We start from the raw sequence: 25,143 nt of genomic DNA on the forward strand, positions 1-25,143 counted from the left end.
ATGTGCAAAAAATGCTCCCTTATAGGGAAAATGTGATTTAGCATGTTGAAATTGTTATTTTGGTTGGACTGGATTTAGTTTATATCATATATAAGTTTTTTTTTTTTATTTGATACTGTTCTGTTTTACAAGAATGTTTAATACAAAATGGAGGAATTTTAAAAAATATATATATTATGTATCGTCAAACTATTTATCTTGATTTGTAATGTTTACATTCAGATTTGACTTAATTTTTAATCTATTTGTATTGTAATACTTCAGTCCATTGTTATTTTTATGCTTCTTTTTCAAACTATAGGCTCTATTACATATCTTGTGATTGCCATTTTAAAATATTTTGTTATATGAGTTCTGCTAATTAATAACTTTTTTTTGTCTTTGGTTTGTATTTTTACCACAAGACGGATGTTATGTTTTGATGACGGAGCTGTGGAAAATGTTTACAAATTGCAACTTTATTTTTTTGTTTCCGCTGATGTGATTAAATGTATTGTGTTTTTTTTTTGTGTGTGTGTGTGTGTGTGTTTTTTTTTTTTTTTTTTGGTTGTTGTGTTTATATTGTTTTGATTATGAGGTTAATGTGTATTTTTAATGTATATAGATTTTTTTGTGGGTTTTGGAAAACAAACCATATTAGATGATTTTAAACTAAAAATAAAAACATTGTCATTCAGGATCTTTTGAATGAAAAAAGATCAAGAGGTGAGTGTTTTAGTTAATAGCGTATAACAGTTAATTTTGATATATAAGTTATTTAGTGATCCAATACATTATGGTTCCATAACCAACAGCCAAATCATTCTTAAATTAAAACTTTGTAAAGAGTTTACCAGTGAGATTGTGAAAAATGTCAGTAAGTGAGTGTGGCCTCGTCCCATTAACCAACAAAAAGTTGTTTCATTTGAAAGCTGAAAATTCTGCTGAAATTTTGCACCCCAACATAACAGGAAACAGGATTAGTGAATATCGAGTATCAGTTTTAATATATCTTGTTTTGTTTAGAAAAGAACTGACCTTTTAGTTCCATTGTACCTCTTTTCCTTTCACCCTGTGACATATTTTTATAAAATGTTAAATTTAAAGAAAAAAAAAAATACACAAACAAAAGATAAGTTTTTTAGTGGCAGAGCAAGTGAGTACATTTTGACAAAAGATTATGAGGACAATTTTTTTTTTTTTTTTTGGAATATTATGCTCAATGATGATGAAACTTGTACAATAATATTGTGTATTAAAAAAATCAAGTAAATCAGGTAATCAAAAACGAGACATTACAGCACCGGCCACATTAAGTGTCTGGTATTTTAAACGTGTAACATGCACCATAACCAAGGATCTGGATGACACTGGTCACGGGTCAGCATAAAAGAGGAACAAATCATTGGCTTTGCAAAAGCACTCAGGCCTCAGACTGATTAGTGGATCCAGATGGTGGTAGGGAGACTACATTCTTGAAGGGATATTTCTAATAATGAGCATTGCTGGAGGGAGTTTGGGAGCTATTCAAAAGCTTTAATGTTTTAAAGATGCTATTTTCCATCTCTACCTTTCCTGCTCCTGTAGTGAGTGTACACAGCAGGGCAGATGTGTCTCTAACACACTCCAGACCACTACAAACACTCATCGTACCTCCGACATGACTTCAGCATGAGACCCCTGTGTCAACATAGTAAGGAAACATGAGAGCTCATGGTGAAAAAGAGACTAAGTGATTGTTTAAATTGTTGACTGTCCTGCTGAAAAGAGCAGCATACACTATCTTTTGTCATGGTGGTGGTGTCACATCTAGTTTTCTACACTAATCTACACTAAAAAAAAATTTTGAGTAGGTTTTTTTGTTGTTGTTGTTGTTGTTGTTGTTGTTATTTTTACCACCAGTAGCCATTAAGTCATTGCTGAAGTAAAGCTGGTCGATGGTCTTCTCTTCTTTATTTACTTACCATTTTAAATGTTTGATTTTCAAAAAGCCATTTGTCAGAATGAGCCTGGCCTGAGCATTAAATAGACCATGAAATTTGTAATCTAATTGTCGTACCAATGAAGTAGTTGTTTTTATGAATCACTGCTCTACCCTTCCCTTTGTATTGTTCAGCATTTAGAACCCCTCAATGGTACCCCACAAAACCTAACCTGAACCCCATTACCTCACCACACTTCCTGCTTCACGGACTATGAAGAGGTTGCACATTACTGGTTTTCTGTAAACCCTTGGGAAGTAGGACCAGGGTGGTGTTAATGAGAAAAGGGGAAAGGAGACTGATTAGGAGGACAGACCCCAATGGGAGGCTTGAGGAAGGACAAGTTTGTGCTATTAAGTTCTAAAAATCCAATAAGCTGGTCCTCTGTAGTTGCTCTGCTACAATGCATGGCATATGCAGAAACCACAAAACCTGATATGATTATACTGGAAATAAAGACTACTGCTGTAAGTTAAACCAAGTATTGCAATATCACTGAGTCATGCTATATTTCGGCAAGGAAATGTAGACCACTAATTCCTCGAGAGTTGAAGATTCTGGTGTTGTTCTTGTGTCCTGTGCTGTGCTGTGCAGATTTTGAGAAAGAGCGAGTTGGGTAAGTGCTCTGTTTTCTATTTCTAGTGCAAGCTGGATTCATTCAACTCGTGTATTGGCTTTCTTCTGGAGTGCTGTGATGGTACAAGATGTAATCAAAGGAGGCCTGAGAGCGTATTTACACATTGCATAGGGCATATGGAAACCCAAACATTTCAATGCAAGCTGCTTCGCTGTAGTGGTCAGCCAACTGTCGACTGTACCTCAGGCTACAAAAACCTGGGCAACTGTTGAGTGGAAGTTGTCATGACAGTTTCAAAACTGAGAGTTACGTAACCAGTTCTTGGATGAACATAATGGTCAAGCAGCAAGCCCAGTTTTAAGACAATACACTTCATTTAGATCTCGAACCCCCATGAACAGTTGAATAATACAAATTAAAACCAAAGAGGGACCTTCATCTGAGGCAATGTTTTTTGTGTTGGAAAGAAGCAGAATGTTGGATTTTCAAGGTGTTTTTAAAATAAAGTGTCATAGTATTCAAAGCATCTTCTGTACTCCTATTTTTCTTTATAAGCAAATTGATAAGGATCTAATTTATACAATACATTCTCTCTCAATTTCTCTGTCACAATACGCGATATGTAAAAGTGATTTTATCACTATGGACGTTAACGCCACTGGTCTAAAGTCATTATTTTCCTCTGCTGGATGTTTTTTTGGAACAGGGATAATGACTGTTTTTTTCCATTTTATAGGAATAATTCCAGTGTCGAGTGATAATTGAAATAATGGACTCCAGGTTGGAGTTAATTCATCAGCAAATGTTTTAAGTAAAAGAGCTGAAATACTATCCGGCCCACTGGACTTTTTGGTATGCAGCCTTTTAAAAAAATTAGCAGCAGCACTTGCGTCCACCACAATTCTATTCTTTGTGAAATCACGTTACTGAACTCAGCAAATCTCTACATTTATCAATACTACCACTCCCAGTCAGTTCAAAACGATTATAAAAGCTATTAAATTCATTTGCTTTTTCAAGTTCATTTAAAATATGTATTTCTTTCTCATTTGAATTTAAATTTATCATTCTTCTAACAACATCCCACAACTTTTTATTATTTGAAGTTGAAATAGCTTCTCTAACACGTAAATTGTGTTGCTCTCTTGCCTCCCTCAATTTTCTCATTAGTTCCCTTTGAATTTCTCTAAACTCCATTATTGTTTTTAAAAGCTTGATTTCTCTGCCTAATATATTCCTTATTATTTGGATAAATCTTAATGGTCTTTTTGGGACCACAGTAATAACACAAAAGTGAATATACCCTGTAATCACCTCCGCAATACTGCCAATATTGTCATCTTAATAAAAACGTCCCAATTTGTAGCCAGAAAACAATCATTTTATTTCCCTGTTTCAGTATTTATTCTGTGGCTCAATTAAAAAGCATTTACAATACTGTTGTCCTTTGGCTGACCCAAACTACAATATATGACAATGACTGAGGTCAACGTAAATTTGAGCACACTATTCCCTAATGAAGCCATGTTTGTTTTTCGCCTCTGACTCTGATGACTCTGGCCAACGAACTCCCCAATCGACCCTTCCTTTATAACAGAGTTTTAACACTAGAAGTAGAACCACACCAATGAGATCTTTATCTTCTATGGGCAACGATTTGCGTGTGTGGAGTGTTTGAACAGCTGAGTGTATTTTGGCACATACACCATGTTAAATATACCATCAATTCCTCGTATGACTCATAAAAAATGCTAATCTTTCATTAAAAAACACTCAATTACATGTACTTTAATCAGTTTAGAACAATGGATGTAATAAAGTTTGTTTCATTGTGAATGTCTCAAATGACCCATTTAACTGAGTGGTTTTGGGACCAGAAACCAGAACCACACACAGTGCGGGCCAGGAAGACCACATGTCATCTACACTACGCCAATGCTGTGGGTGGCACACTAGTGCTTTGGAAACTAAACAGTCACCAGTCTCTCTGTGTGGATATTCTTGCAAAGGCACAAAGGAACTGCTTCTCTAATTACCACAAAGGCAATGAGGTGCACAGTCTGGAAAGCACTGAATCTTGGGGAATATGATTGTTTTTTACCTTCAATGACTCACCATTCTATTCTACTGCGTAATCAAATACAGTTGACTTTGCCAAGTAGGACGTGTTCCTGGATCAACATCTGTTGTTGATCCTGGAACAATATTTTTGTCAAACAAACACAGCCATAAGCCTAACAATTAACTACCCTAGCCCTAAACCCAGTTATATACCTAACAATGTTTCCTAAGTAGGATCAATGCAACAAGTTCATCTGTCTAGAATAAATGTGAAACTGGTATACCATGATACACAGCCTATCAGAAAATATTTCATTTTTATTCAGGGCGTTCTTACTCTTAACTCGTCACATATTAACTCTTGGTCAGGATCCCTCGGCCTCACTTTTCAACACTCAGGAAACCCCTTTAGCGTCAGGTCATGATGCATGTGTAAAAGTTTACATTTTATTTTAAAAAAATGTAAATTGTATAAATATTCATACTTTCATAGGTATTGGGGCATTTAACCCCACTCCTACCCTAAACCTATCCACTTCTTAACAACATAAATACTTAACAGGCAAAATCACAGGTATGTATTGTATAAATATTTATTTACAGGTATTTATTAATACTCCAATATGTAATTTCATCATGGCGATATACTACCATGTCCATAGTGTCTGTGTATGCTGACAAAGGTTTCTCATTGTAAGAAATGGAGCACATTGCACATCGAAAAACAGTGCTAAAGTTGTACCCTGGGCGTTAAAAAATGACGCAGAGGGATCCTGACCAGGTGTCAGTATATGTGACAAATTGGGAGTGAGAATGTGTTGGTTTATTGTAAAGTTATAAAGAAGGACAAATGAGATTTCAAGATGGGCAGAGTTACCCACGTTAACTTTAATGAGATTTCAAGATGGGCAGAGTTACCCACGTTGTTTTTTTTCTTTTGTGGATCATTATTTAATGTCTATGCACGTTAACTTTGATGACAGAATTGAAGAATCCCTTTTAGCTACTGTCAAATGTTCCTTTCGGTTTAAGTTTTTGGTTGTTAGGAAAAGAAGTCCTATTTTTTTTGATTGAAGAGAATGATATAATAAGATGATGAAGATTTTTTATCTTTTGTCACTTTAACAAGCCGTGCCTGGTTACACAATGTCAAATGTGACTGTTACATTGTTTTGTTGGATCATGTGGCATTTGGGACAAATCACCATAACCGTTGGTGCATTTAGCGTGTCTATGGCATGTAGGTTTTTTAGTGTGTATGGTATCTAATTGACATAACCTGACCCCTCTCACCCCATGTTGATAACAGGTTAAACTTGGTGACTTTGCAATCCAAGGGTTGTGAGTTCGAGATAAAGAGGCAGGAATTTTGTAGGTGGGGGGAGTGAAGTACAGCTCTCTCTACCTTCAATACAACGACTGAGGTGCCCTTGAGCAAGACACAGAACCCCCAACTGCTCCCCAGCTGCTGGAGCAAAAATGGCTGCCCACTGCTCCGGGTGTGTGTTCACGGTGTGTGTGTGTTCACTGCTGTGTGTGTGCACTTTGGATGGGTTAAAAGCAGAGCACGAATTCCAAGTATGGGTCACCATACTTGGCTGTATGTCACTTTCACTTTTTTTTCACTTTCCCATGTTGCACCCCTACCTCCCAGCACGCTGCAGGTGATGGCCTCTGTGTGTTGGGCCAGGAGTTCTGCTTTAGCAATGGCAGCCAGTGACAAGTAGCTGGACATGTTTCTGCTCAGCTCTTGGTTCCCCTGTTTCAAGAACCGCACTGCCACAGGGACCGCTAATGCCATCACTGGAGGCCTGTTGTAATTCTGGAAAAAAAAATTAAAAAATAAACCTGCATTGTCTCATATTCTTTCACTTAACCATAAAATGTTTACTAGTTACCACCAATACAAACATTGAAGCCTGAATTGAAACGCTAAATTAGAAGTTTCATTCAAATAAAGCAAAATCAATATACCAGCGTGTGCTAATTCTGTATGCCAATAAAGATTTTAATAGATTTAGGGAGTGATCACAAATGGTTTAGCTGGCTGTATAACCGCCAAAAATAACAAGAGATACTATGATAGGCATGAAAGGCAGCAGTAAACATATCAAACGATTAAAATGAACTAAACACATAAAGTATGTGAAATGTTCTGCTGCCCCCTAGTGTAGAAGATGTGAACATGTCAGATTGAAAATCAGATGGATATTGAAAGAAATGGAAAGTCATTTTATCATTACTATACTACACAGCAAGTACATTTGATATATGTGGTCAAAATAAAATAATTCAAATTTATGTTTAAATCTTAACAGTTTGAGTGCCATAATTAGTGAATTATTCAAAAATATTGATGAATCTAATTACTGTACATTATAGACATATAATAACGTATGAGTATGAATTTCATTTCTTTTGTAGCAAATGAAAAGATTTTCCTTTACTGTAAAAAGCATGGGCATTCACATTCTTGCCTAAAGGGAAAAGGTCCTTGAATATCAGAACTAAAACTTTAAAAGGTATGACGTAGACCAAACAACTTCCAAAGAACCCAAGCTAATTATAAAACACCCACTTGAATATGTGACTGCTGCTCAGATCAAAGAGCCCTTCCACAAATAGTTCTGAAGAACTCAGGCATAAGACTGTTCAAGCTGCAGATCTCTAATGAATACTGATCTCCACCACTACCCAGAATGCTTCACTGTAGCTGAGCCTCTCTCTAAGCCCTGCTCTAAGATTCATATGTGGCTACTTATGTAAGTGAATGCGCGTGTGTGTGTGTGTGTGTGTGTGTGTGTGTGTGTGTGTGTGTGTGTGTGAGAAAGAGAGAGAGAGACATAAAAATATAAAAAGAAAGAGAGGAGAGAGGAGTCAATGAGTGGAAGGATGTGGGAAATCTGACAAATATGGACCCTTTTCACATTTCTGGGGCTCTCAGAAGCGAAAGTCATCATAGTTGTAGTCTTAGCCTCAGACATCAGAATGACTGATGCACAAGTCACACAAAATGAGAAACACTTCAGGAGTTTTGAAGTCATCGTCTGATTGGTTTTTCTGGGAGAAGTGAATGTCAATGAGCCTGTTTAGTAAAGACATCACACATTTTTCTTTTTATGTTCATGGTTATGCTGCACTTTTTAGACCAACTGTGCCCTGACTATTACCGTGAGGAATCTGCTGTCATGTTTATAGGCTAAATGTAGGGAAATCATTAAGGGTCATTTGTGTGCTTTGGCCCTTAAGTGTTGCTCCTACCTGCAGGATGCAGCTGGTGATGTCGGAGGCGATCTTGGCATGGGGTGTGTCTTCGTCTTTGCCCTGCGGCTGGAGGTTATGCTCGAGACAAGACTCCCATAGTGACACAAGAGCTGCTCCGTGCCTCTCGATTGAACCTGTTTCCCTAATGGCTGTAGTGATGCGTGTGATGCAGATCTCCACCACCGCTTGGTCGTTGTCATTGGTCAAGTAGTCCTGCAACCAATCATAAATCACATAACCGAATGAAAGAGATGTGCATTTAAGTCTCTTACATGTTGCAAATTTTCAAGTACTTAAGAAACCTTAACAGTAGAAAACACAATCAAATGGTAGAAATTTTATGTTTTTTATACTGAGATATATCTATGACTTAATTTTAAAACATCCAACACCTAAAAGAAAACTATAGTCTACTCTGCAAACTGATTTGATTTAGTTTGACCACACCGTGTGTAAATGCCAAGCTGATGTGGAGTCACAGCTTTATAGATGTTCATTTATTGGTTATTTTGAAATACATTGCATTTGTATTACTGTTTTAAATCTTTTGTTTTTACCTCTTTATTATACAACATGAAGTTGTTTTGCACTGATTTATCATTCATTTACTATAAATCTTTGTTTTGGTTTGCATCCACCCTGTTTGAATAAAAGAAAAAAAGTTTATTTCATTTCTGAAATATTATAATCCAGTGAATAGGCCTTCTTACATTGTTATGTAATATATAAAACATTCATGGACTGATATCCATCCACTGACTGTTAAGCTACAGAGTATTTACATGCAAACAGCTTTATTTAGATTTTTGAAAGCATGAAATATCTTTAAACTTGAAAGTTTGGTAGCAAATATTTTCATCTTTGTGGTGTGACATGTTCAGAATGATAATGTTATGCAAGTGACTGTGGAAAGGAGGACACTGTAGGCCCTGGAGAGAGAAATACAAGAGAAGAGAGAATGAGAGGAAGAGAGAATGAGAGAAGGCTACCCCTGAGACGCTGGATGAGCCCAAATCTGTTTACAAAAGCCAGCCAGAACAAAGAAGCCCAATGAGGCAAGAGAAACTGGATTTATCACGCTCAGTGACACCAACATTCCTTTCAAACTTGTCTCATTTAAATATAAAATGTGCTAAATGTGAAAATGGAGGTCACCTTATTCAAATTATTCAGATTTGCAGTGCTGACAGGGTCAGTGATCAGCCAGAACAAGCCATATGCTCTCTAACTTCACTTTAACAGCATAACATCAACTAGGCATGTGATCAGCTAAGGAAAAAAAAATAAGGAAAACCCATTCAATATGACAATATAATAATAACCATTTATTATAATTATTATATTTTCAGATAAAGATAAATATATTAGTTGCAACCATTGTACAGTAAAATAAAGAAATTGAAAAAAAATATTAAGTAATTATGTAAGCAATTATAAAAGTAATTATGTAAGCAATTCATTTTACAGAAGAATAAAGTTTTATAATTTGGCAGTAAACCACAGACCTTAAAAGATTTTCTTTTCTTGACAACAGATTTATAATAGATCCTCATCCACGCATGTTGCTTTTTTAAGTGTTTATTATGAGTAGGGCTGGGCAATAAAAAATATCATATTGAGATTTAAATAAAATTTGATAGCTCTGGTCTTTTTAACTTGATGTGGATTAATCTAATAGACTGTCATACAAAAGAAATAGCAGAAACAGCCAGTCAGTGCATGTCAATTATAAGTTTGCATGTTCTGCATGTCTCTGTGACGTAGTGATTCTAGCTATGACTTTTAACTCAAATCACACTTCACAGAACAGTACAAAACAAAAATAACCGCACTTTTTTTTCCCTGTTTCTTTTTAATTTAACTCAAAATGGGGCTTATTTCTTTTTACAATATCCCTTGCTTTTTTTTCAAAGCACGTTAAAGTAGACAGCCAATAAACAACCAAAAATAAACCATCTCATGAATTAATTCACCACATAGGACAGCATCAAGGGATCATACAACTTTCAAATGAGAAAGAATAATACACAGGTCTACGAGTCATCAATAGATATCAAGCTCAATAAATATAAATATTCCAACACAGGTAAATAATCCAAAACAGTACTTCGGTGCATCCAATCTCAAAGTCCATAATTAAAGCAACCCAACATAACTTATCAACTCATATAACATTAATTCATAACACAGCAACATATGGTTCTCTCAACAGTTTTGATGACTCTTTTGAATGTTTGTATTCTTAAATGGAGGGTTCAAAGGAAAAATAATTGATGTTTGTGTGTGTGTGTGTGTGTGTGTGTGTGTTAGATGTCCGTTAGACCCATCTTTTCCGAGAGTCAATGATGAGTAAATAGCTTCATGGAGATCATAGATAACTGAACTGTTCAAGGCCTACCTGGAGTCCAACGCACAGTCAGGGGATTTTGCGGTCCAGCCAAGACAATATGACCTCACTCAAAGTGCAGCATTCCAATCCCGCGTAGTTCAAACACAGCTGATAAACGAATGGCATACCAAGCATCTAACCACTCGTCCACCGTGCAGCCAGCGAAACTCCTGTAACACTGTAGTCTTCAATCTTGTGGTTCCATTGTCAGCGGCTTTACTTCACAGCGCTTACTGTCTGATGATTCAGATTTCATATGGCCCAGACACCACGAGGAAAGGAGCAGCTTGCAGGAATTGTAGATTCCAGGCACTCCTCCGCAGTGCAGCAAACAAAAGCTTTAAGACAGTCGTTTCCAGTTGCGTGGTTTCAGGTTTTGCACATTTTAAATGTCTACGATCTCCAAGCACTTCATAATTATTACTCTCAGTTCAGCAAACAAAATTTACTCAGAGGCCACAACTCCCCTCTCACGTGCACCCACACACCTGTCTTTAAATTGATTTGATTTCTCCATTTCCTCCAGCCTACTGACTCCTCCCACTTGATGCATTGCATTTTGGGCTTTGTAGTTTGTTTCCCGTCACATCTCTCTGTCAATTAGTGGTAAGGTTTTTTCTATTACACAAACTCAAACACATGTAACGCTCATGGTTCTGTCTCATTATATGAGGGCAGTCCATATGAAATTGCTCTGAGCTGCTCTGAGAATCACTTCACAATTTTCTCACCATTTCATTTTCATTTAAAAAAAAAAAAAACTACTCAAATACACACTGAAACTCAAAAGATCTTTGCAACAAACTGATAAAATAAAAGTCTGTATATTAAATAGTTCTTTTATCACACATTACTGTTGATAGAATTCATGATAAAAAATTACCAGCCAACCATTTCATATACTCAACAGCACTAATTTTCAGTCACTTAGCAAGTGTTTATTTTGTATTAGGCTACTTACAACTGTAATGTACAATATGCTGATAAATAGCAGCGTCCTGACCGACTCATGGTTGAATTTTGAGTTGAATGCTGTGCTTTAATTTTTATATTACCACAATACAAAAACAAATTTGTTTATTTTAATTTAACTTTTTAATTTACTTTAGTTTCTTGAATTAACTTTTTCAGTTATTTCATGTAGAGCAGCACGATTCTGGATACATTTAGAATTACTTTAGTTTCTTGAATTACAACAAAATAAGATCACGATTCTTCAGTTTCGGTGTGATCATGCTTGTCAAATTGACAGTCAAATCATTGTCATTTAGGAATAAGATAGTGTGGGCATTTGAATCGAGACTGCAATTATTTAAAGTTTAATCATGCAACTCTACCACATCACCAAATATGGTTTCCTGTACAAGAGAGATGAGGGAATCAAATGAAGAGTCAGAATGATGGTCTGACCGGAACTTGAAAGATCTTTTCACTGAAATTAGTCAAATGAACACTACTTTGCAGGAGGTAGCAAGTGATGTGATAACTATTAAAGCGACTACTACAGAACTTAAAGAGGTGATTAGTTCTGTACAGGCCAGACTCAACGGCAAAGAAGCCGAGAATAGCATCTAGCATCTAGAAGATTCAACAAATCTCCTGACTGGTGATACTGAGAAGATGGCAAAACTTGTGGACGAACTCTGGAATAAAGCTGAGGATTTAGAAAATAGCAGCAGGTGGAATAACATCAAAATAATCTGCCTTAAAGATGGGAAAGAAGAAGGCTGCAAAATGAACGAGTATGTCCAAAAGATCCTGTCAGAGGGGCTCGGGTTGACGGGGTCGGAGTTCGAGATTGAAAGGAGTCATCGGGGCTTAGGGCCAAAGCCTAATGATTATCAACGTCCCCGGGTCGTGCTGGTGAAATTTCTACGTTATACAGCAAGGAAGAAAGTCCTGGCAGCAGCAAAAAAGAGCAAGGGATTTGAATGGGAGGAATGTAGGCTTTCCATTTTCGAGGTGTCGAGAGAGAGAGCATTGATGAGGAAAAAATTCTCTGCAGCAAAGAAGTTACTCTGGGTCCATGAAGTTCGACATACAAGTTCATCCAGCCACTCTGAAGTTTACTTGGGAAGGAAAAAAGCAGAGTTTTACTGACCACATAGAAGCGGAGAGATATATAAAGGAGCACATCCAACTACAAGGAGGGGACAAGTAAATTGCTGTGACTGGAAATATGTAAGTCGAAGTATTATGATACGTTGTTGAAATGGTGGGTCGAGAAAAGCTTTGGGGTCTGTTTTCCCAAGTCAGCGAGTGCGCTCTGACCGCGAGCATCACGGATCAAATGTGTGACCCAGAAGTGGGCTCACTGCCCCTTAAGCGCAGTGTTTTGAGTTTAGTTTTTTCTCCTTTATTTGTTTTCTGTATGTTTTTCAAGGTTTCATTGTTCACAAAAATGTTGGAAGTTAAATAATTGGTTTTCTATCAGAAATGACTGTGGGTATAATACCAGTTTATATTTTAAAGGTTTATTTCTTATTTATTTTTGGAACTTAAGCAAGTTCCATTAGAGCACAACAGGTGCACAGTTTTACACAGTGTGTGATGGATAGACAATGTATAAATATCATATCTTGTAATATAAATGGCTGTGGGTCACCTGTTAAAAGAAAAAAAAATACTTGCATATCTTAAGATCAGAAAAACTGACATTGCCTTTTTACAAGAAATGCATTTTAAAGATGAAAAGGAAGCTTTGAAACTTAGATGTGATTGGGTCGGACATGTGTTTCATAATTCGGTGTCAAGCAAGTGGAGTGAAGTAGCCAAACTAGTGAGAAAGAAAATACATTTTGTATTGATGAATAAACACAAAGACAAGGAAGGTCATATACTTTGCATAGAAGCAAAGCTCAACAATGTTAAAGTAGTGTTTTGCAATGTATATGCACCAAATAAGGAGGAGCCTGAATTAAACAAAATATTAGCCAACCTCGAGGGACATGTTATACTTGGAGGTGACTTTAATCAAACTATGGATGGCATCCTGGACAGAAGTCAAAACAACATCAGATCAATCCCCAGAGATAGGGCTGCTATTCACACTCTTAAAGATGACAATGGATTTTTGGATATTTGGAGACTGGTTAATCCACGTGAACAAGAATACACATACTTCTCAAATTGTCACAAGACCTTTTCAATAATTGATTAACTCTTTAATTGACTCTGTTGCTGATTGTATAATTGGAGTAATAGGATTAAATAGATCATGCACATGTGGAATTAAAATTAGAAGTAAATGTAGATTTTAAGAAACGGGGGACGTGAAGACTAAATACCTTTATGCTGGAGGATAAGGTCTTTGTAGATTCATTGCAGGATGACATAAAGATGTTTTTTGAACTTAATATTGGGTCAACTCAGAGATTAGCAACAGTATGGGATGCCTGCAAAAGCATTTATTGGGGAAAATGTATTGCGTATGCAAGTAGGAAAAAAAAGATTTTCATGAATTCTTTAATAAAAAAGCAGAATATGCATTATTTAGATTGAAGACCAAGTATTATGAGTTGGCAAAAAGCTGGGAAACTGGGACAGATAAAGCAACATGATGCATGCCACGTCATACCTGCAGTTAAGGAGGGAAATAAGGTGCTCACCTCCAACAAAGAATTTAATAGGGTTTTCAACCAGTACTATTCAAACTGTACACATCAGAATCCATTTACAGTCAGAAGGATTTAAAAGACTTTCTAGCTAATGTTACATTGCCCACTTTAACCCCTGACCAATGAGCCTCAACAGATGGACCTATTACACAAGAGGAGGTCAGAACTGTTATAATGTCTTTGAAACCTGGAAAATCACCAGGCTCTGACGAATTCCCAGTAGAATTTTATAAGAAGTTTGTTGATGAGTTGACCCCAATATTAACTGAGGTATATGCAGAGATACTTGAGGATGATATGCTGACTGACAGTTTTAATGAAGCCTTAATATCACTCATACCAACACCGGATAGAGATACGATGGATCCTGCTAATTACCGTGCCATAAGTTTATTAAATGTAGATTAAGTGTTAAAAATTATTACCCACACGATAAGAAAGTATTTTACCTAAAATTATACACAGAGATCAGGTGGGATTCATTAAAATCTTCGTCTGACAATATGAGAAGGCTATTACATCTCATGTGGATGAATCATTCTAATCTTGATCCCATTGCTGCAATATCACTTGATGCGGAAAAGGCCTTCGATAGGGTGGAGTGGGGGATTCTTTTTGAGGCTTTAGAAAAATATGGCTTTGGTTCAGGTTTTGTGAAGTTGGTTAAATTTCTTTACTCCCATCCTAAAACAGCTGTAATTACTAATGGAATAACATCATCCTTTTTTAATCTATCTAGGTCCACCCGCCAAGGCTGCCCTCGTAGTCCACTATTTTTTACATTAGTTTTGGAAGTGCTTGCTTCAATGATTATAGAGGAACCAAGAATTAAAGGTGTATTTGCAGGGGAAAGAGAACATAAATTACTGTTATATGCCGATGACATACTGCTAGTAGTTAAAGACCCTGCATGTTCCTTAACAGTACTCCTTAAAGAGTTACTCCATCCCAAAATGAAAATTTTGTCATTAATCCCTTACCCCAATTCGTTCCAAACCCGTAAAAGCTTCTTTCGTCTTCAGAACACAATTTAACATATTTTGGATGAAAATCGGGAGGCTTGAGACTGTCCCATAGACTGCCAAATAAATAACAGTGTCAAGGTCGTATCCTTGTACGCCATCTGCGTACTGCTCAGATTTGTCAAAATGGCACTACGCTGATTTGGAGAAACACAGAGGAGAGGAATTGTTGAATAAAGTAGTTATTTTTGTTTTCTCCATGTACAAAAAGTTTTTTTGTGGGAAGGTAAAAGACCCCAGGATTGGCGTTGTGAACTACCAAGACCCCTTCAAAAATCATCTAAATTTTATCAACTCAGTTTAAGGATTGGTGATAAGAACTGTGAAAACTTTGGCAAAGAGACATTAATTGTGACAGATAAGGACACTTAAAACAGAATTTTCTCCTACTGTGGAAGGTACATAAAGGAAGCCAGAGGTAAATTTATCCAGTATAAGGTATTACATAGGTATTATTATACACCAGTGCAACTTTTTAGAATGGGTTGTCTGATTGATAATAAATGCTGGAAATGTAAACTAGAAACTGGCACATACATTCATCCTCTCTGGCAATGTTCAAAGATTCAACCTTTTTGGGAAATTGTGTTGAAATATCTTGGAAGATGTTTGGGATTTGACTTCCCAGTTTCATCAAGGATTTGTCTTTTAGGAGATAAATCTGAGATTCCTCAGATTAAAAATAACGAGTTTTCCCTTGTTAATGTAGGTGTAATCACAGCAGTACGACAGATACTTCGATTTTGGAAAGATATTCAATGTCCTTCACTTAAAATGTGTATATGATAGAGAATGTATCGTATGAAAAAATGTTCGCTAAAGTGAATGGAAATCACATGGATGTTGACATGTGGGAGAATTTTATTCAGATTGTTACTTCAGGCATGGATCTAGTTTCAGTCATCCTTTGAAGTGTGACTTGCTTACCCTGTTGTGCATTTAAGTGTCATTTCTATTATTATTATTAATATTATTTATTATAATTACTTTTGTTTGTTTTGTATACAGTGCATTTATTTATTTAATTGTGTACTGGTATGTTTTGTTATGTATAAAGAAAACCAATAAAAACTTAATAAAAAAAAAAAAATACTTTTGTTTGTTTTGTATACAGTGCATTTATTTATTTATGACCTCCCAGACGTGGTCCTTTTCCTTCACCACCCTGTCTAATCTTAACCTGACTGTCTAAGCTTTGGTCTTGTTTGGAAAAAACAACACCATTGTAGTAAAATTCTAGAAGGACTTTGTTTTTTTGACCCCTTTAAAACTATTTAAGAATGTTGTGTCATGAATTTACTATTTTGGGATAAGAGTACTCACTGGTGAACAGGATATGACTTTGATTTCCTCCAGGGCTTGGGACAGACAGTCTTCAATCTCGCTGTCATCCAGAGAGAAGAGGTCTCCTGCACGGGACAGGTCTCTCTGTCCCAGCACTAGACGGAAAAGCTGGTGCATTCTGGGACAGGCTCAAACTTGAGCAGGCTGCCCCTGCCCTGTGTTACCACGATGACTTGACATGCTCCTGAAATGCGCCCAGTATACATGCATCAGACTAACACCTACAATCTGAGACAGAGAATGGAAACAGAAGAGAGAGAGAGGAAAAGTGATCAAAGTAGTGAAGAAAGACAACTATGAGGAAGATGAATTAAGGGGAAAAAGGAAAAAAAAGAAAAGACGGAGTGAGAGACAATACAAGAAAAAGACAGTTAAACTTTCATTTTTTCATTGCATTTAAACTTTCTTTGTAAACTTTGCAAATTTTTTATTAAGGGCAGTAGGGTTATACTTAGACTTCCAAACCTGAAATGATATTCTTTAAAACTATAACATTTAAAATAAAAGAGAAATAGTTCACCAAAAATTCAAAATTATTAGTATGGTTTTTTTCAAAACAATATCCAGACTGCAAATATTTTTTTAGATGATATTTTTATCTAAACACTTTATAAAATATAAAATAACTATAAAAATAAAAAACACTTTTGATACTTGAAATAAAATAAAATTTAAATGAAATAAAATAATAATAAAACACACACACACAAAAAAAATACTAAAAATTTAGCCTACTCCGTTTAAATGGAATTCAGAAAAATTAAAACAGGAAAAAAAGGGAGTCCAGAAAATTTTAACAGAAAAAAATTATTTTGGGAAAAAAATAATAATGTAACATGACATAAACAACATGATAACTGTAAGTATATGATGCTTGATTCTTTCGAATACTTCTCTTTTTAATGGCTCTTTTTAATTCTCTTTTTAAAAATACAGCATAACACTTCGGAACGAGGTAAATGAATAAGCAAGTTGAATAAGTAAAGTCAGGATTTTCATTTTCACTAGTCCTTGTATGCGTAAAAAATGGCTTATGCCTCTAAAGTGAACCTGGATGGAACTCCAGGCTGTCAAGTTTTCTGTTAGTAAAATTTACTCAGAAAACAATTCTGCCAGTGTTTTCCTCGGAGTTAATCTGTAATGTGTTAAACCCGTACCTGCCAGACTCCATCATTCATTAGAGAGTGTAAAATGTCACACTTTCAGTCACATACTGTACTCTGCGTACATGAATCACTGTAAAGAATGGCTGTGTTTTGATATTTCTAGGAAGGGTCTATGGGATGTTTTTTGTTTTGATTGTTTTATGAGGATTGACTGTCATTCGTTTATCTTGGTTATACTGCAAGTTTACAAGTTATCAAAACATGCAGCTTTCCTTGACGGCAATCTTGTGTATGAAACAGCTTGATTCACAATATTCTGTTGCCAGAATACTGGCAAGACTCAGCAACGAATGAAAATCTGTGTGTCAAAAATAATATTTTATTTTGAGATATAAATGTGTTTGTTTTGTGGTTTTTTTTTTTTTTTTTCAGTGATCCAAACGGATCATAGGTCCTGCCAATCAGAAGGCATTATGAGGCAGGCAGCCAATGGTATGTCAGAGTCGCTGAGGAGGTGACAACACAGATGCACTTCACACCCCGTCTTCGCATTCCAGAGCTGAGCATCGCTAGGATACCACAGCAAGAAAGCTCACGGACCCTTCGGAGGTCTGACTAAACCATTAATACTCAAAAACAATCACAATGACTTTATCAGGGCAAGCACAACAGGCTCCTAGTCTGTCAGCCTCTATTTAAAGCTGAGAAAATATATTGTCCAGCTGCTTATGCAGCAATGACTACTTTTACATGCGCACAAATAATGCGATTATTTCCAATAGTCAGAGTAAGGACTTAATCGCATCATGATGTTTACATGCAGGGCTCCAAACAAAAAAAATCGAGCAAGGAGCCACTGGCTCCTATAAGAAAAAAACTTACGAGCCAAATAATTTTTTTAGGTGCCACAGAATAAACGTGTTTTATTTATTTTATGATTATTATTATTTATTTATTTACATTTCAATCATACTGTCATGTGTTTATGTCTCATCTTTTCTTGAGTTTATCAGCATTTTAATCCATCTTGTAGATCCATCTTGTAGAGTCTGTACCAGTATCATGGAGCATAAGCATCACTTGGCCACTGAGTGTAGCTTGGGCTCCTCCTACATGAGACATTTCAGTAAGCTGTACTGTAGGCTCTCTTATAAAATAGCCTACCTTTTGATGTTAATTCATGTTCACTATGTACTATATTAGTAAAGAGAAAGATTAAATGGGTTCACTTAAGGAGAGTGAACGAAGGCCGACCGTCGGCTTGGTGTGTTCCAGGAATAATTTTAAAGCTGGTACTTTTTATTAAAAAGTGACAAAGCACAGAGCTTTTTGCGATTAATGGACGGCAGTTGCACTTCAAATAATGAAGTTCACGCATTAAAAGAACACAGACCAAGATCTTGTTTAGAAGAAGCCTTATTAGTAATTATTATAAACGAGAATTGTTAACGATATTGCCAATATTCACACAGCTGACAGCTTTACATGTTCTAGTTTGTTCAAGTTGTGCACGAAATAGACGCTGTATTTTCTGCACGTTCCCTTCTTCCGTCTCCGTCATCTCGCTGCACAGCGGAGCTGCGTTTATCAGACTGTGTGCGTCAGCACTGATGTGCGGCAGAGATGAGGACTGTTTGAAACTCTCTTTTTCCACTAAAACTTTAATGTGCATCGTCTCAGTTTAATAGCCTACGTGAACATAACAAAAGATCTGATCGCAAATCAATTAGGAAAAAAGGCATTAGATTCAAATTTTTAAGTTGTTACATGTAAATATATACCCAGATAGCAATAACACTTGGGCTGATTCTGGCTGAAATGCGTCTCTGTCGGTTCAGTCTCGGCATCGGTGAGAAGATAATGGACCAGAGCCACGCCGACTCTACAAAACACTTCTGGCTGACAGACGGCTTTCTCTCTATGGGCCAATCTCGGCTGAAAGCTGTTGTACACGCGGCAGGTCCACACTCGGTGTAGTTGTGTGTATTAACCTTCGGCACGAGTTCGTTTTATCATAGACGGGGCGCTGCTAGAATGAATCAAATCATCCGCCTGAGAAAACTTTTTTAGCGGTGAAATCCTGAGGAGCTTTCGGCGGGTAGTCGCCAGTGGCGACCTCAGCAAAAACGTCACTCGCAAATTAATATTTATGGTCGCAAATGCGACTGTTTTAGTCGCAGTTTGGAGCCCTGAAATTGTGAGAGTAAGTAATTAGTAGATTTATGTTTTTTGTCGCAATTGTTATTGTTTTCTAAGAATTGTGTTTATTTTTTACTGCCATTATTCATACACCTCACTACACATCACAAATGATGGACTCAGAAAGAGCTGGTTCCTTATTGGCCACTGTTTTAATTTATTTACATCTAAGGCAAAACATATTTGTACGGTTGGAGGCATTTCCATGCTTTTTTGTCACCATGTGATGGCAATTCGCTTGCCTACGCTGCCGTCACATTCTACTCGCCGTTTCTGGATGAGGGTATAAGGAACAGAGAGGGCTGCAAGTTGTGTTTTCCCCAGAAATGCAATACTTTCTTCTCCGCCATAGTTTCTAATCTGCATATTATTACAGGTGCATCTCACGTCATTCATGTATGTCACGAGCACATGCGCACTTTGGTCAGAGCGGCAATACTGCAAATAAGGTCTTTACATGTCTGTATATTTCGATTAAAATCGGGGTACACCACCTATGTTAATACAATTATGCTTGTTGCGATTAAAGTATTGTGTTTACATGAGGTAAATTTTAATTGCAACATTGTCAAAATTTCATTATAATTGCATTAAGAGGGTGTATGTAAATGCACTCATTTACCCTCGTCTTACTCCACAAAAGGCTTTTAACTAGGGATGCACCGAATATTCGGCAACCAAAATTATTCGGCTGAAAATAGCAAAAAAATATCTTTCTGTGTTCAGCCGAATAAGCGAAAAGGCCAAATAATATGTACCGAACAATGACTAACGCAACCAAATAGAGGCATGCACTAATGCAGCGAAAATGATCTCAAACGATTAGTAAATAAACTGCAGAATTGTTATTGTTTCTAATGCACGCACAAATTGTGTGTATTCTGATGGTGCTGCACGAGCTCGCGGCGCCAGGGTTCAAAGTCCAAAGCGCGAGGAAAATCTGCACTGGACTTGTTACTCGTCAGTTGCTAAGTAATGTTTTTGTGATTTTTTTTAAAGGCATGTGACAATGTGATACGTGCGACAAACATCTTCCCAAATTCGTAATGAAAATCATTTAGAAATCTGCATGCTGTTGTCAACAGAAAGAAGCACTGAGATCTTCCTGTTGGTTTCTGCCAAAAAAAATCTGAAAAAGCAACAACTCCATCAACATTCATAAATGATAGTATTGTAATTTAACTGTCGTTCTGTAAAATAAAATAAAAAAGTAAGCCAATAATAATGATAATAATAATTACCCTACAACAGCTCTATTAATACATTTCAAAATTGGGATCTGTAATATACTAATGTTTTAAAAGAAGTCTCTTCTGCTCAGCAAGGCTGCCTTTATTTGTACAGTAAAAAATACATGCCTGATCCAAGTCTCAAAAATGGCCAAAAAATATTATTTATATAGCAAAGGAATACACATGCATGCGTCATTGTATTGTTGTGAATGTGCATCAAAGTCTGACATGGAAGAGAAGAAATTGTTGAATAAAGTCGTTTTAAAACGTCTGTGCATTAAAAGCAGTAGATGACAAAACTATAGCATGTTTAGAATAAACTTAATCTTATTGTGTGTTGACATGGATATATATATATGTTTGTGCATTTATACTAGTCTTATACTAGCTTTTATATATATATATATATATATATATATATATATATATATATATATATATATATATATATATATATATATATATATATATATATAAAGCTAGTATAAAACTAGTATAAATGAACAAACACATGATGGCCCTATAATTTGTAACTTGATTGAACAGAAAGCAGGTCACTGGTTCTGGTCTCTTAAACAATCACCCAGTCACAATTCAGTTACAATTAATCTTCAGGATACGGCTCAGCAATCTCAGGAATTCAGTCTTTAAAAAAATGCTGGCATACACACGCTTCAGTGCACACATGCATGCACAAAAGTGCTAGAATGAAAAGCAAAGCACCTCCACAAACTAGCTAGTTTGTTCTTTGTGCACTGAAGTTGTGTTGAAATTATGTGAATTTATGCTGTGAGTTTATCCGGCTTGCCTCATGTAGTAAGTTCCCACTAAAACACAGTACTTAATCATTAAATGTAATAAATATTTTCGTATGTAAATAACATTCAGAATCTGTATTTGAAATAAATTGCAAACTATAAATACTGCTAAAAGAAAAAAAAACACAGGAAATTATATTTATTTCTTAAGCTTTTCAGATAAGTTTAATGGTGCACCAGAAAAATATTTAGTAGCGCAAAAGTCCAAACTTTGTTTCCATTTATATCGCAACTAACTTTCGCACAGCTGGTGCATCCAGCACCTAGAAACGATGCAGAACACCCTACCACCTAGCAAGTTAGCAACCACTCAGCATAGTGCGGAGGAAAATCACCTATAACTTGGGAAAATGTAGAAAGGCAGAGCATATCACGTTAAGGACCACTGATTGCCTGAAAGTTTGACCTATGTAAAGATCACTAACTAAACGTAATCTTTTCTTAAGGGAAGAGAGACTGACTAACATTGAGTCTTTTGTAGTCTCGTCTCCTCTACTGCAGTAATGGGCACCTGTTGATCACAGTCCCCTTATGGAGATGTTCATGCTGCTGAGAGCAGATAGAAGAACATCCTTCTGATCATTACATTATACCAATTCACACGTTTTGTTTACATCGTGCCCTTATAGAGAAAGAGTCAGATCACAACACACGGTTTGTGTATGCTGTCCCAGAGAGGGTGGGAGTGAGTTTCAGTCAAAGAGACTGCTCCAGTCTCCAGTCAAAGAGAGGCTTTGTGTGGCAGGGCTGAGGGTGGGAGTATAGTGCCCATTCATACATTCCTTCACCATCGCAATCAAAACAATGCAGCCCGCCAGATAAATGTCCTTTGAATTATGCCATTTAATTTCAGATGTTTGGAGCAGAACTGTAGTTGATTGTATCCAAACTGCTTATGTTGTTTTCGTCAATTCATGTTTGTTTGAAAAAAAGAGGTTGATGATTAAAGTAAAATGTAAGCTAGTAATGCAAGATAAAAAAAAAAAAAACTTTTTATTTTTTTCCCAGGTTTGGTGCTTTGCATTTTAATAGTTTGATTACTATTATTATTATTAGTATTATTTTTACAATCAAAAAGGGTGTCTAATCAGTTGAATTTGGAAAACTTTAACAATTTAACAATTCACTAGAATTTGTTTGATTTGACATAAATCCTCTGTTGTTTGTTTTAATTTTTCTGGATTCTGTTATTTACGATTTGATAGAAATTCTTTATCAAAAATGGTGGTAATCAAATGAATGCATAAAACTTTAACAATTTAATTAAACTTTCAAAGAGTCATCAAATGAATTTGTATAATTCCTTTTTGTTTTTTTGGCAAACAAAGTGCTGTACAAGTTAGGGGCTTTTCACACTGAAAGGGAAAATTCAGCGCGATGATGCTTTTGAATCGAAACAAAAGATCCCTATGCGGCTATTCACACCAGGCACAATTACGATAAAAGCAAGGATTTTTTTTTCCCGTCCGGTGTGTCAATTTTTTCCCCGTTGCTCCACGATGAAGCGAGCCGTCCAATCAGATTTGAGCTTAGATCACATACCCAGAGCAGCTGAGAATGCCGAGTTCCTGTTTTCTTGGGTATCTGAGAACAGATTTATTCTCACATGTTTTTAATATAATTTCTAAATTCTTCATTGAATTATGTGATCTGGAGTGTCCGTTTTCTTCCACGTGCACGAGTGTTATGAGTCAGAGCACGTTAACTCTCTAGATCTTCCGTGTTTAAAAAAATGAGTGAAACATTTTTCCACACATGAAATATGAACGCAAATAAACATATGATTATGACGATATATTTTCTGTATGTTTCTGACATTAAGCAGTGAGGCGTCATTACACATAGCCTACAAAGAGTGCATGTCTGCCTATTATAAATCAAAATCAACTATAGATCACAATCGAAAGTTATTACAAGCACTCGATGATTGTTTATAGTGGTTTTTAAGCAAAAACATTAGTAATCACACATGTTCAAACGTGGCTTGATGCCAATTGTAGCCTACTTATATTTATATTTAAGATGTTTCCTTTAAGCATTATAGATAGTTTGTGTTTCTGGCGTAGAACCAAACTTTATTTAGTTATATTTAATGCTGTATATTGAGCAATGCATGATGTTAAATCAATGTATGAGATACATATCTAGCATCTAGCACCACCTAGCGTGCAGGCAGAAGGCGATCAATCGTTTCATGCTCGGTGTGAAAGAAACGTTTGTCTGGGATTCGCCTCGCTTTTTCGCATCGCGCTCAGTGTGAAAAGGCCTTTACTCTTTAAAATCAAAACACTGATTAGGTTAATAACTGCATTATTTTTAGATTATTATATTTATGTATAGTAATACATTTTTTTCATACTTTTTTCAGGTTAAACAAAACATTTATTTTGACGAGTTGTTGTGAAGACCTTTTGAATTTGTGTGTGTATATATGACAAATGTTTTTTATCAAATGAAATGGTGAGATGCTGTTGAAGTGAAATCTCAGAGTATATGTGGTGATGGTGTTTTTTTTTTAATGTTATAGTATATTGTGGTGTAGTGTGATGAAAACATCAAGAATGCCATATGTGCTTGTTTGCTTGAGTGTGTGTAGTTGACGAAACCATGCCATTTATTCAGAGAAACGCAAAACATACAGATCTTACATTTAGCCTAGTCTTTTTATGTGTTTTTAGTCTTTTTATTTTAAGTGTTCAGCACTACTTTTAAATTACTCATTCAATATTTTCCAAATTGCATTTTTATATGCCTGGATTCTGCACTTCCATCCATGTTTTACACATCACAGAAATAATAGGGCACTAATAGTGAACCTGATATGTAACCATCCTTGAGAATTAATTGGGTATAAAATGTAATGGGTAAATTGAATGTAAGCATGTCAAGATCACTTTTCACTCAAAATCAAAAGCAGAAATAAGAAATTGTATGAAAATTTATAGGGATGCACCGAATGTTCTGCAACCAGAATTGTATTGCTAAATAAGCGAAAAGACCGAATAAGTTGTACCGAACAATGATGTGACGTGATCAGTGTTGGGCAAGTTTTCTGTGTGGGTTTATTAAGTTTTGTGGTTTATTATTTTTAAAGTAATCACATTACTGTTCTGATTACTTTATTTCAAAAGTAATTAGTAATTAGTTAGATTACTAGTTACCTTTCTTTTTTCTCCATGAAATTTATGAAATCCCAGCATACACGCTCCCGATAAATATATGTTATTAAAGCATCAACAGTCACAGAACACTGTTATTTTTAACTAAAGTAAGTGGCTGCTGCGTGAATGCCAGCAAAGAGCGATGCATTTATAATCTCTAAAATACATCTCCGTTAATCGCAATCTCACAAATGTGTTATAACACAATAAAAATATGCATAATGAATCTTTCATAATGTCTACAATTCATGTTATAATGAGAGGATTCGTGAGCACACAAATTTAAGCACTGCATTGCTCACGTGTTAGAGCCTAAATAGAATCTGTCAAAAAATTCTTATTAAAAAGTAGGACTTTTCTAAGAGTAGTAGACTTTTATAAAGAAGCTAAAA

At 35.9% G+C, this 25,143-nt stretch overlaps 1 protein-coding gene across 4 annotated transcripts in view; it reads right to left on the reverse strand.

Moving 5' to 3' along the window:
- veph1 (ventricular zone expressed PH domain-containing 1) overlaps positions 1-25,143 on the reverse strand; it is a 101,951-nt gene that overhangs the window by 70,808 nt on the left and 6,000 nt on the right. Inside the window, exons 1-3 of one of the 4 annotated variants that reach the window (XM_042743646.1) lie at positions 10,262-10,662; positions 7,861-8,076; positions 6,247-6,421 (exon numbers count right to left, since the gene is read on the reverse strand). In XM_042743646.1, coding sequence (XP_042599580.1) covers positions 6,247-6,400 — 154 coding nt within the window. In that variant the 5' untranslated portion in view covers positions 6,401-6,421; positions 7,861-8,076; positions 10,262-10,662. Of the gene's footprint in view, positions 1-6,246; positions 6,422-7,860; positions 8,077-10,261; positions 10,663-16,214; positions 16,530-25,143 lie in introns of those variants that run through there. The other 3 variants (XM_042743643.1, XM_042743644.1, XM_042743645.1) reach the window with 3 other exon arrangements.

Source organism: Cyprinus carpio, chromosome B18, assembly GCF_018340385.1.
Source record: "Cyprinus carpio isolate SPL01 chromosome B18, ASM1834038v1, whole genome shotgun sequence".
Taxonomy (NCBI): domain Eukaryota; kingdom Metazoa; phylum Chordata; class Actinopteri; order Cypriniformes; family Cyprinidae; genus Cyprinus; species Cyprinus carpio.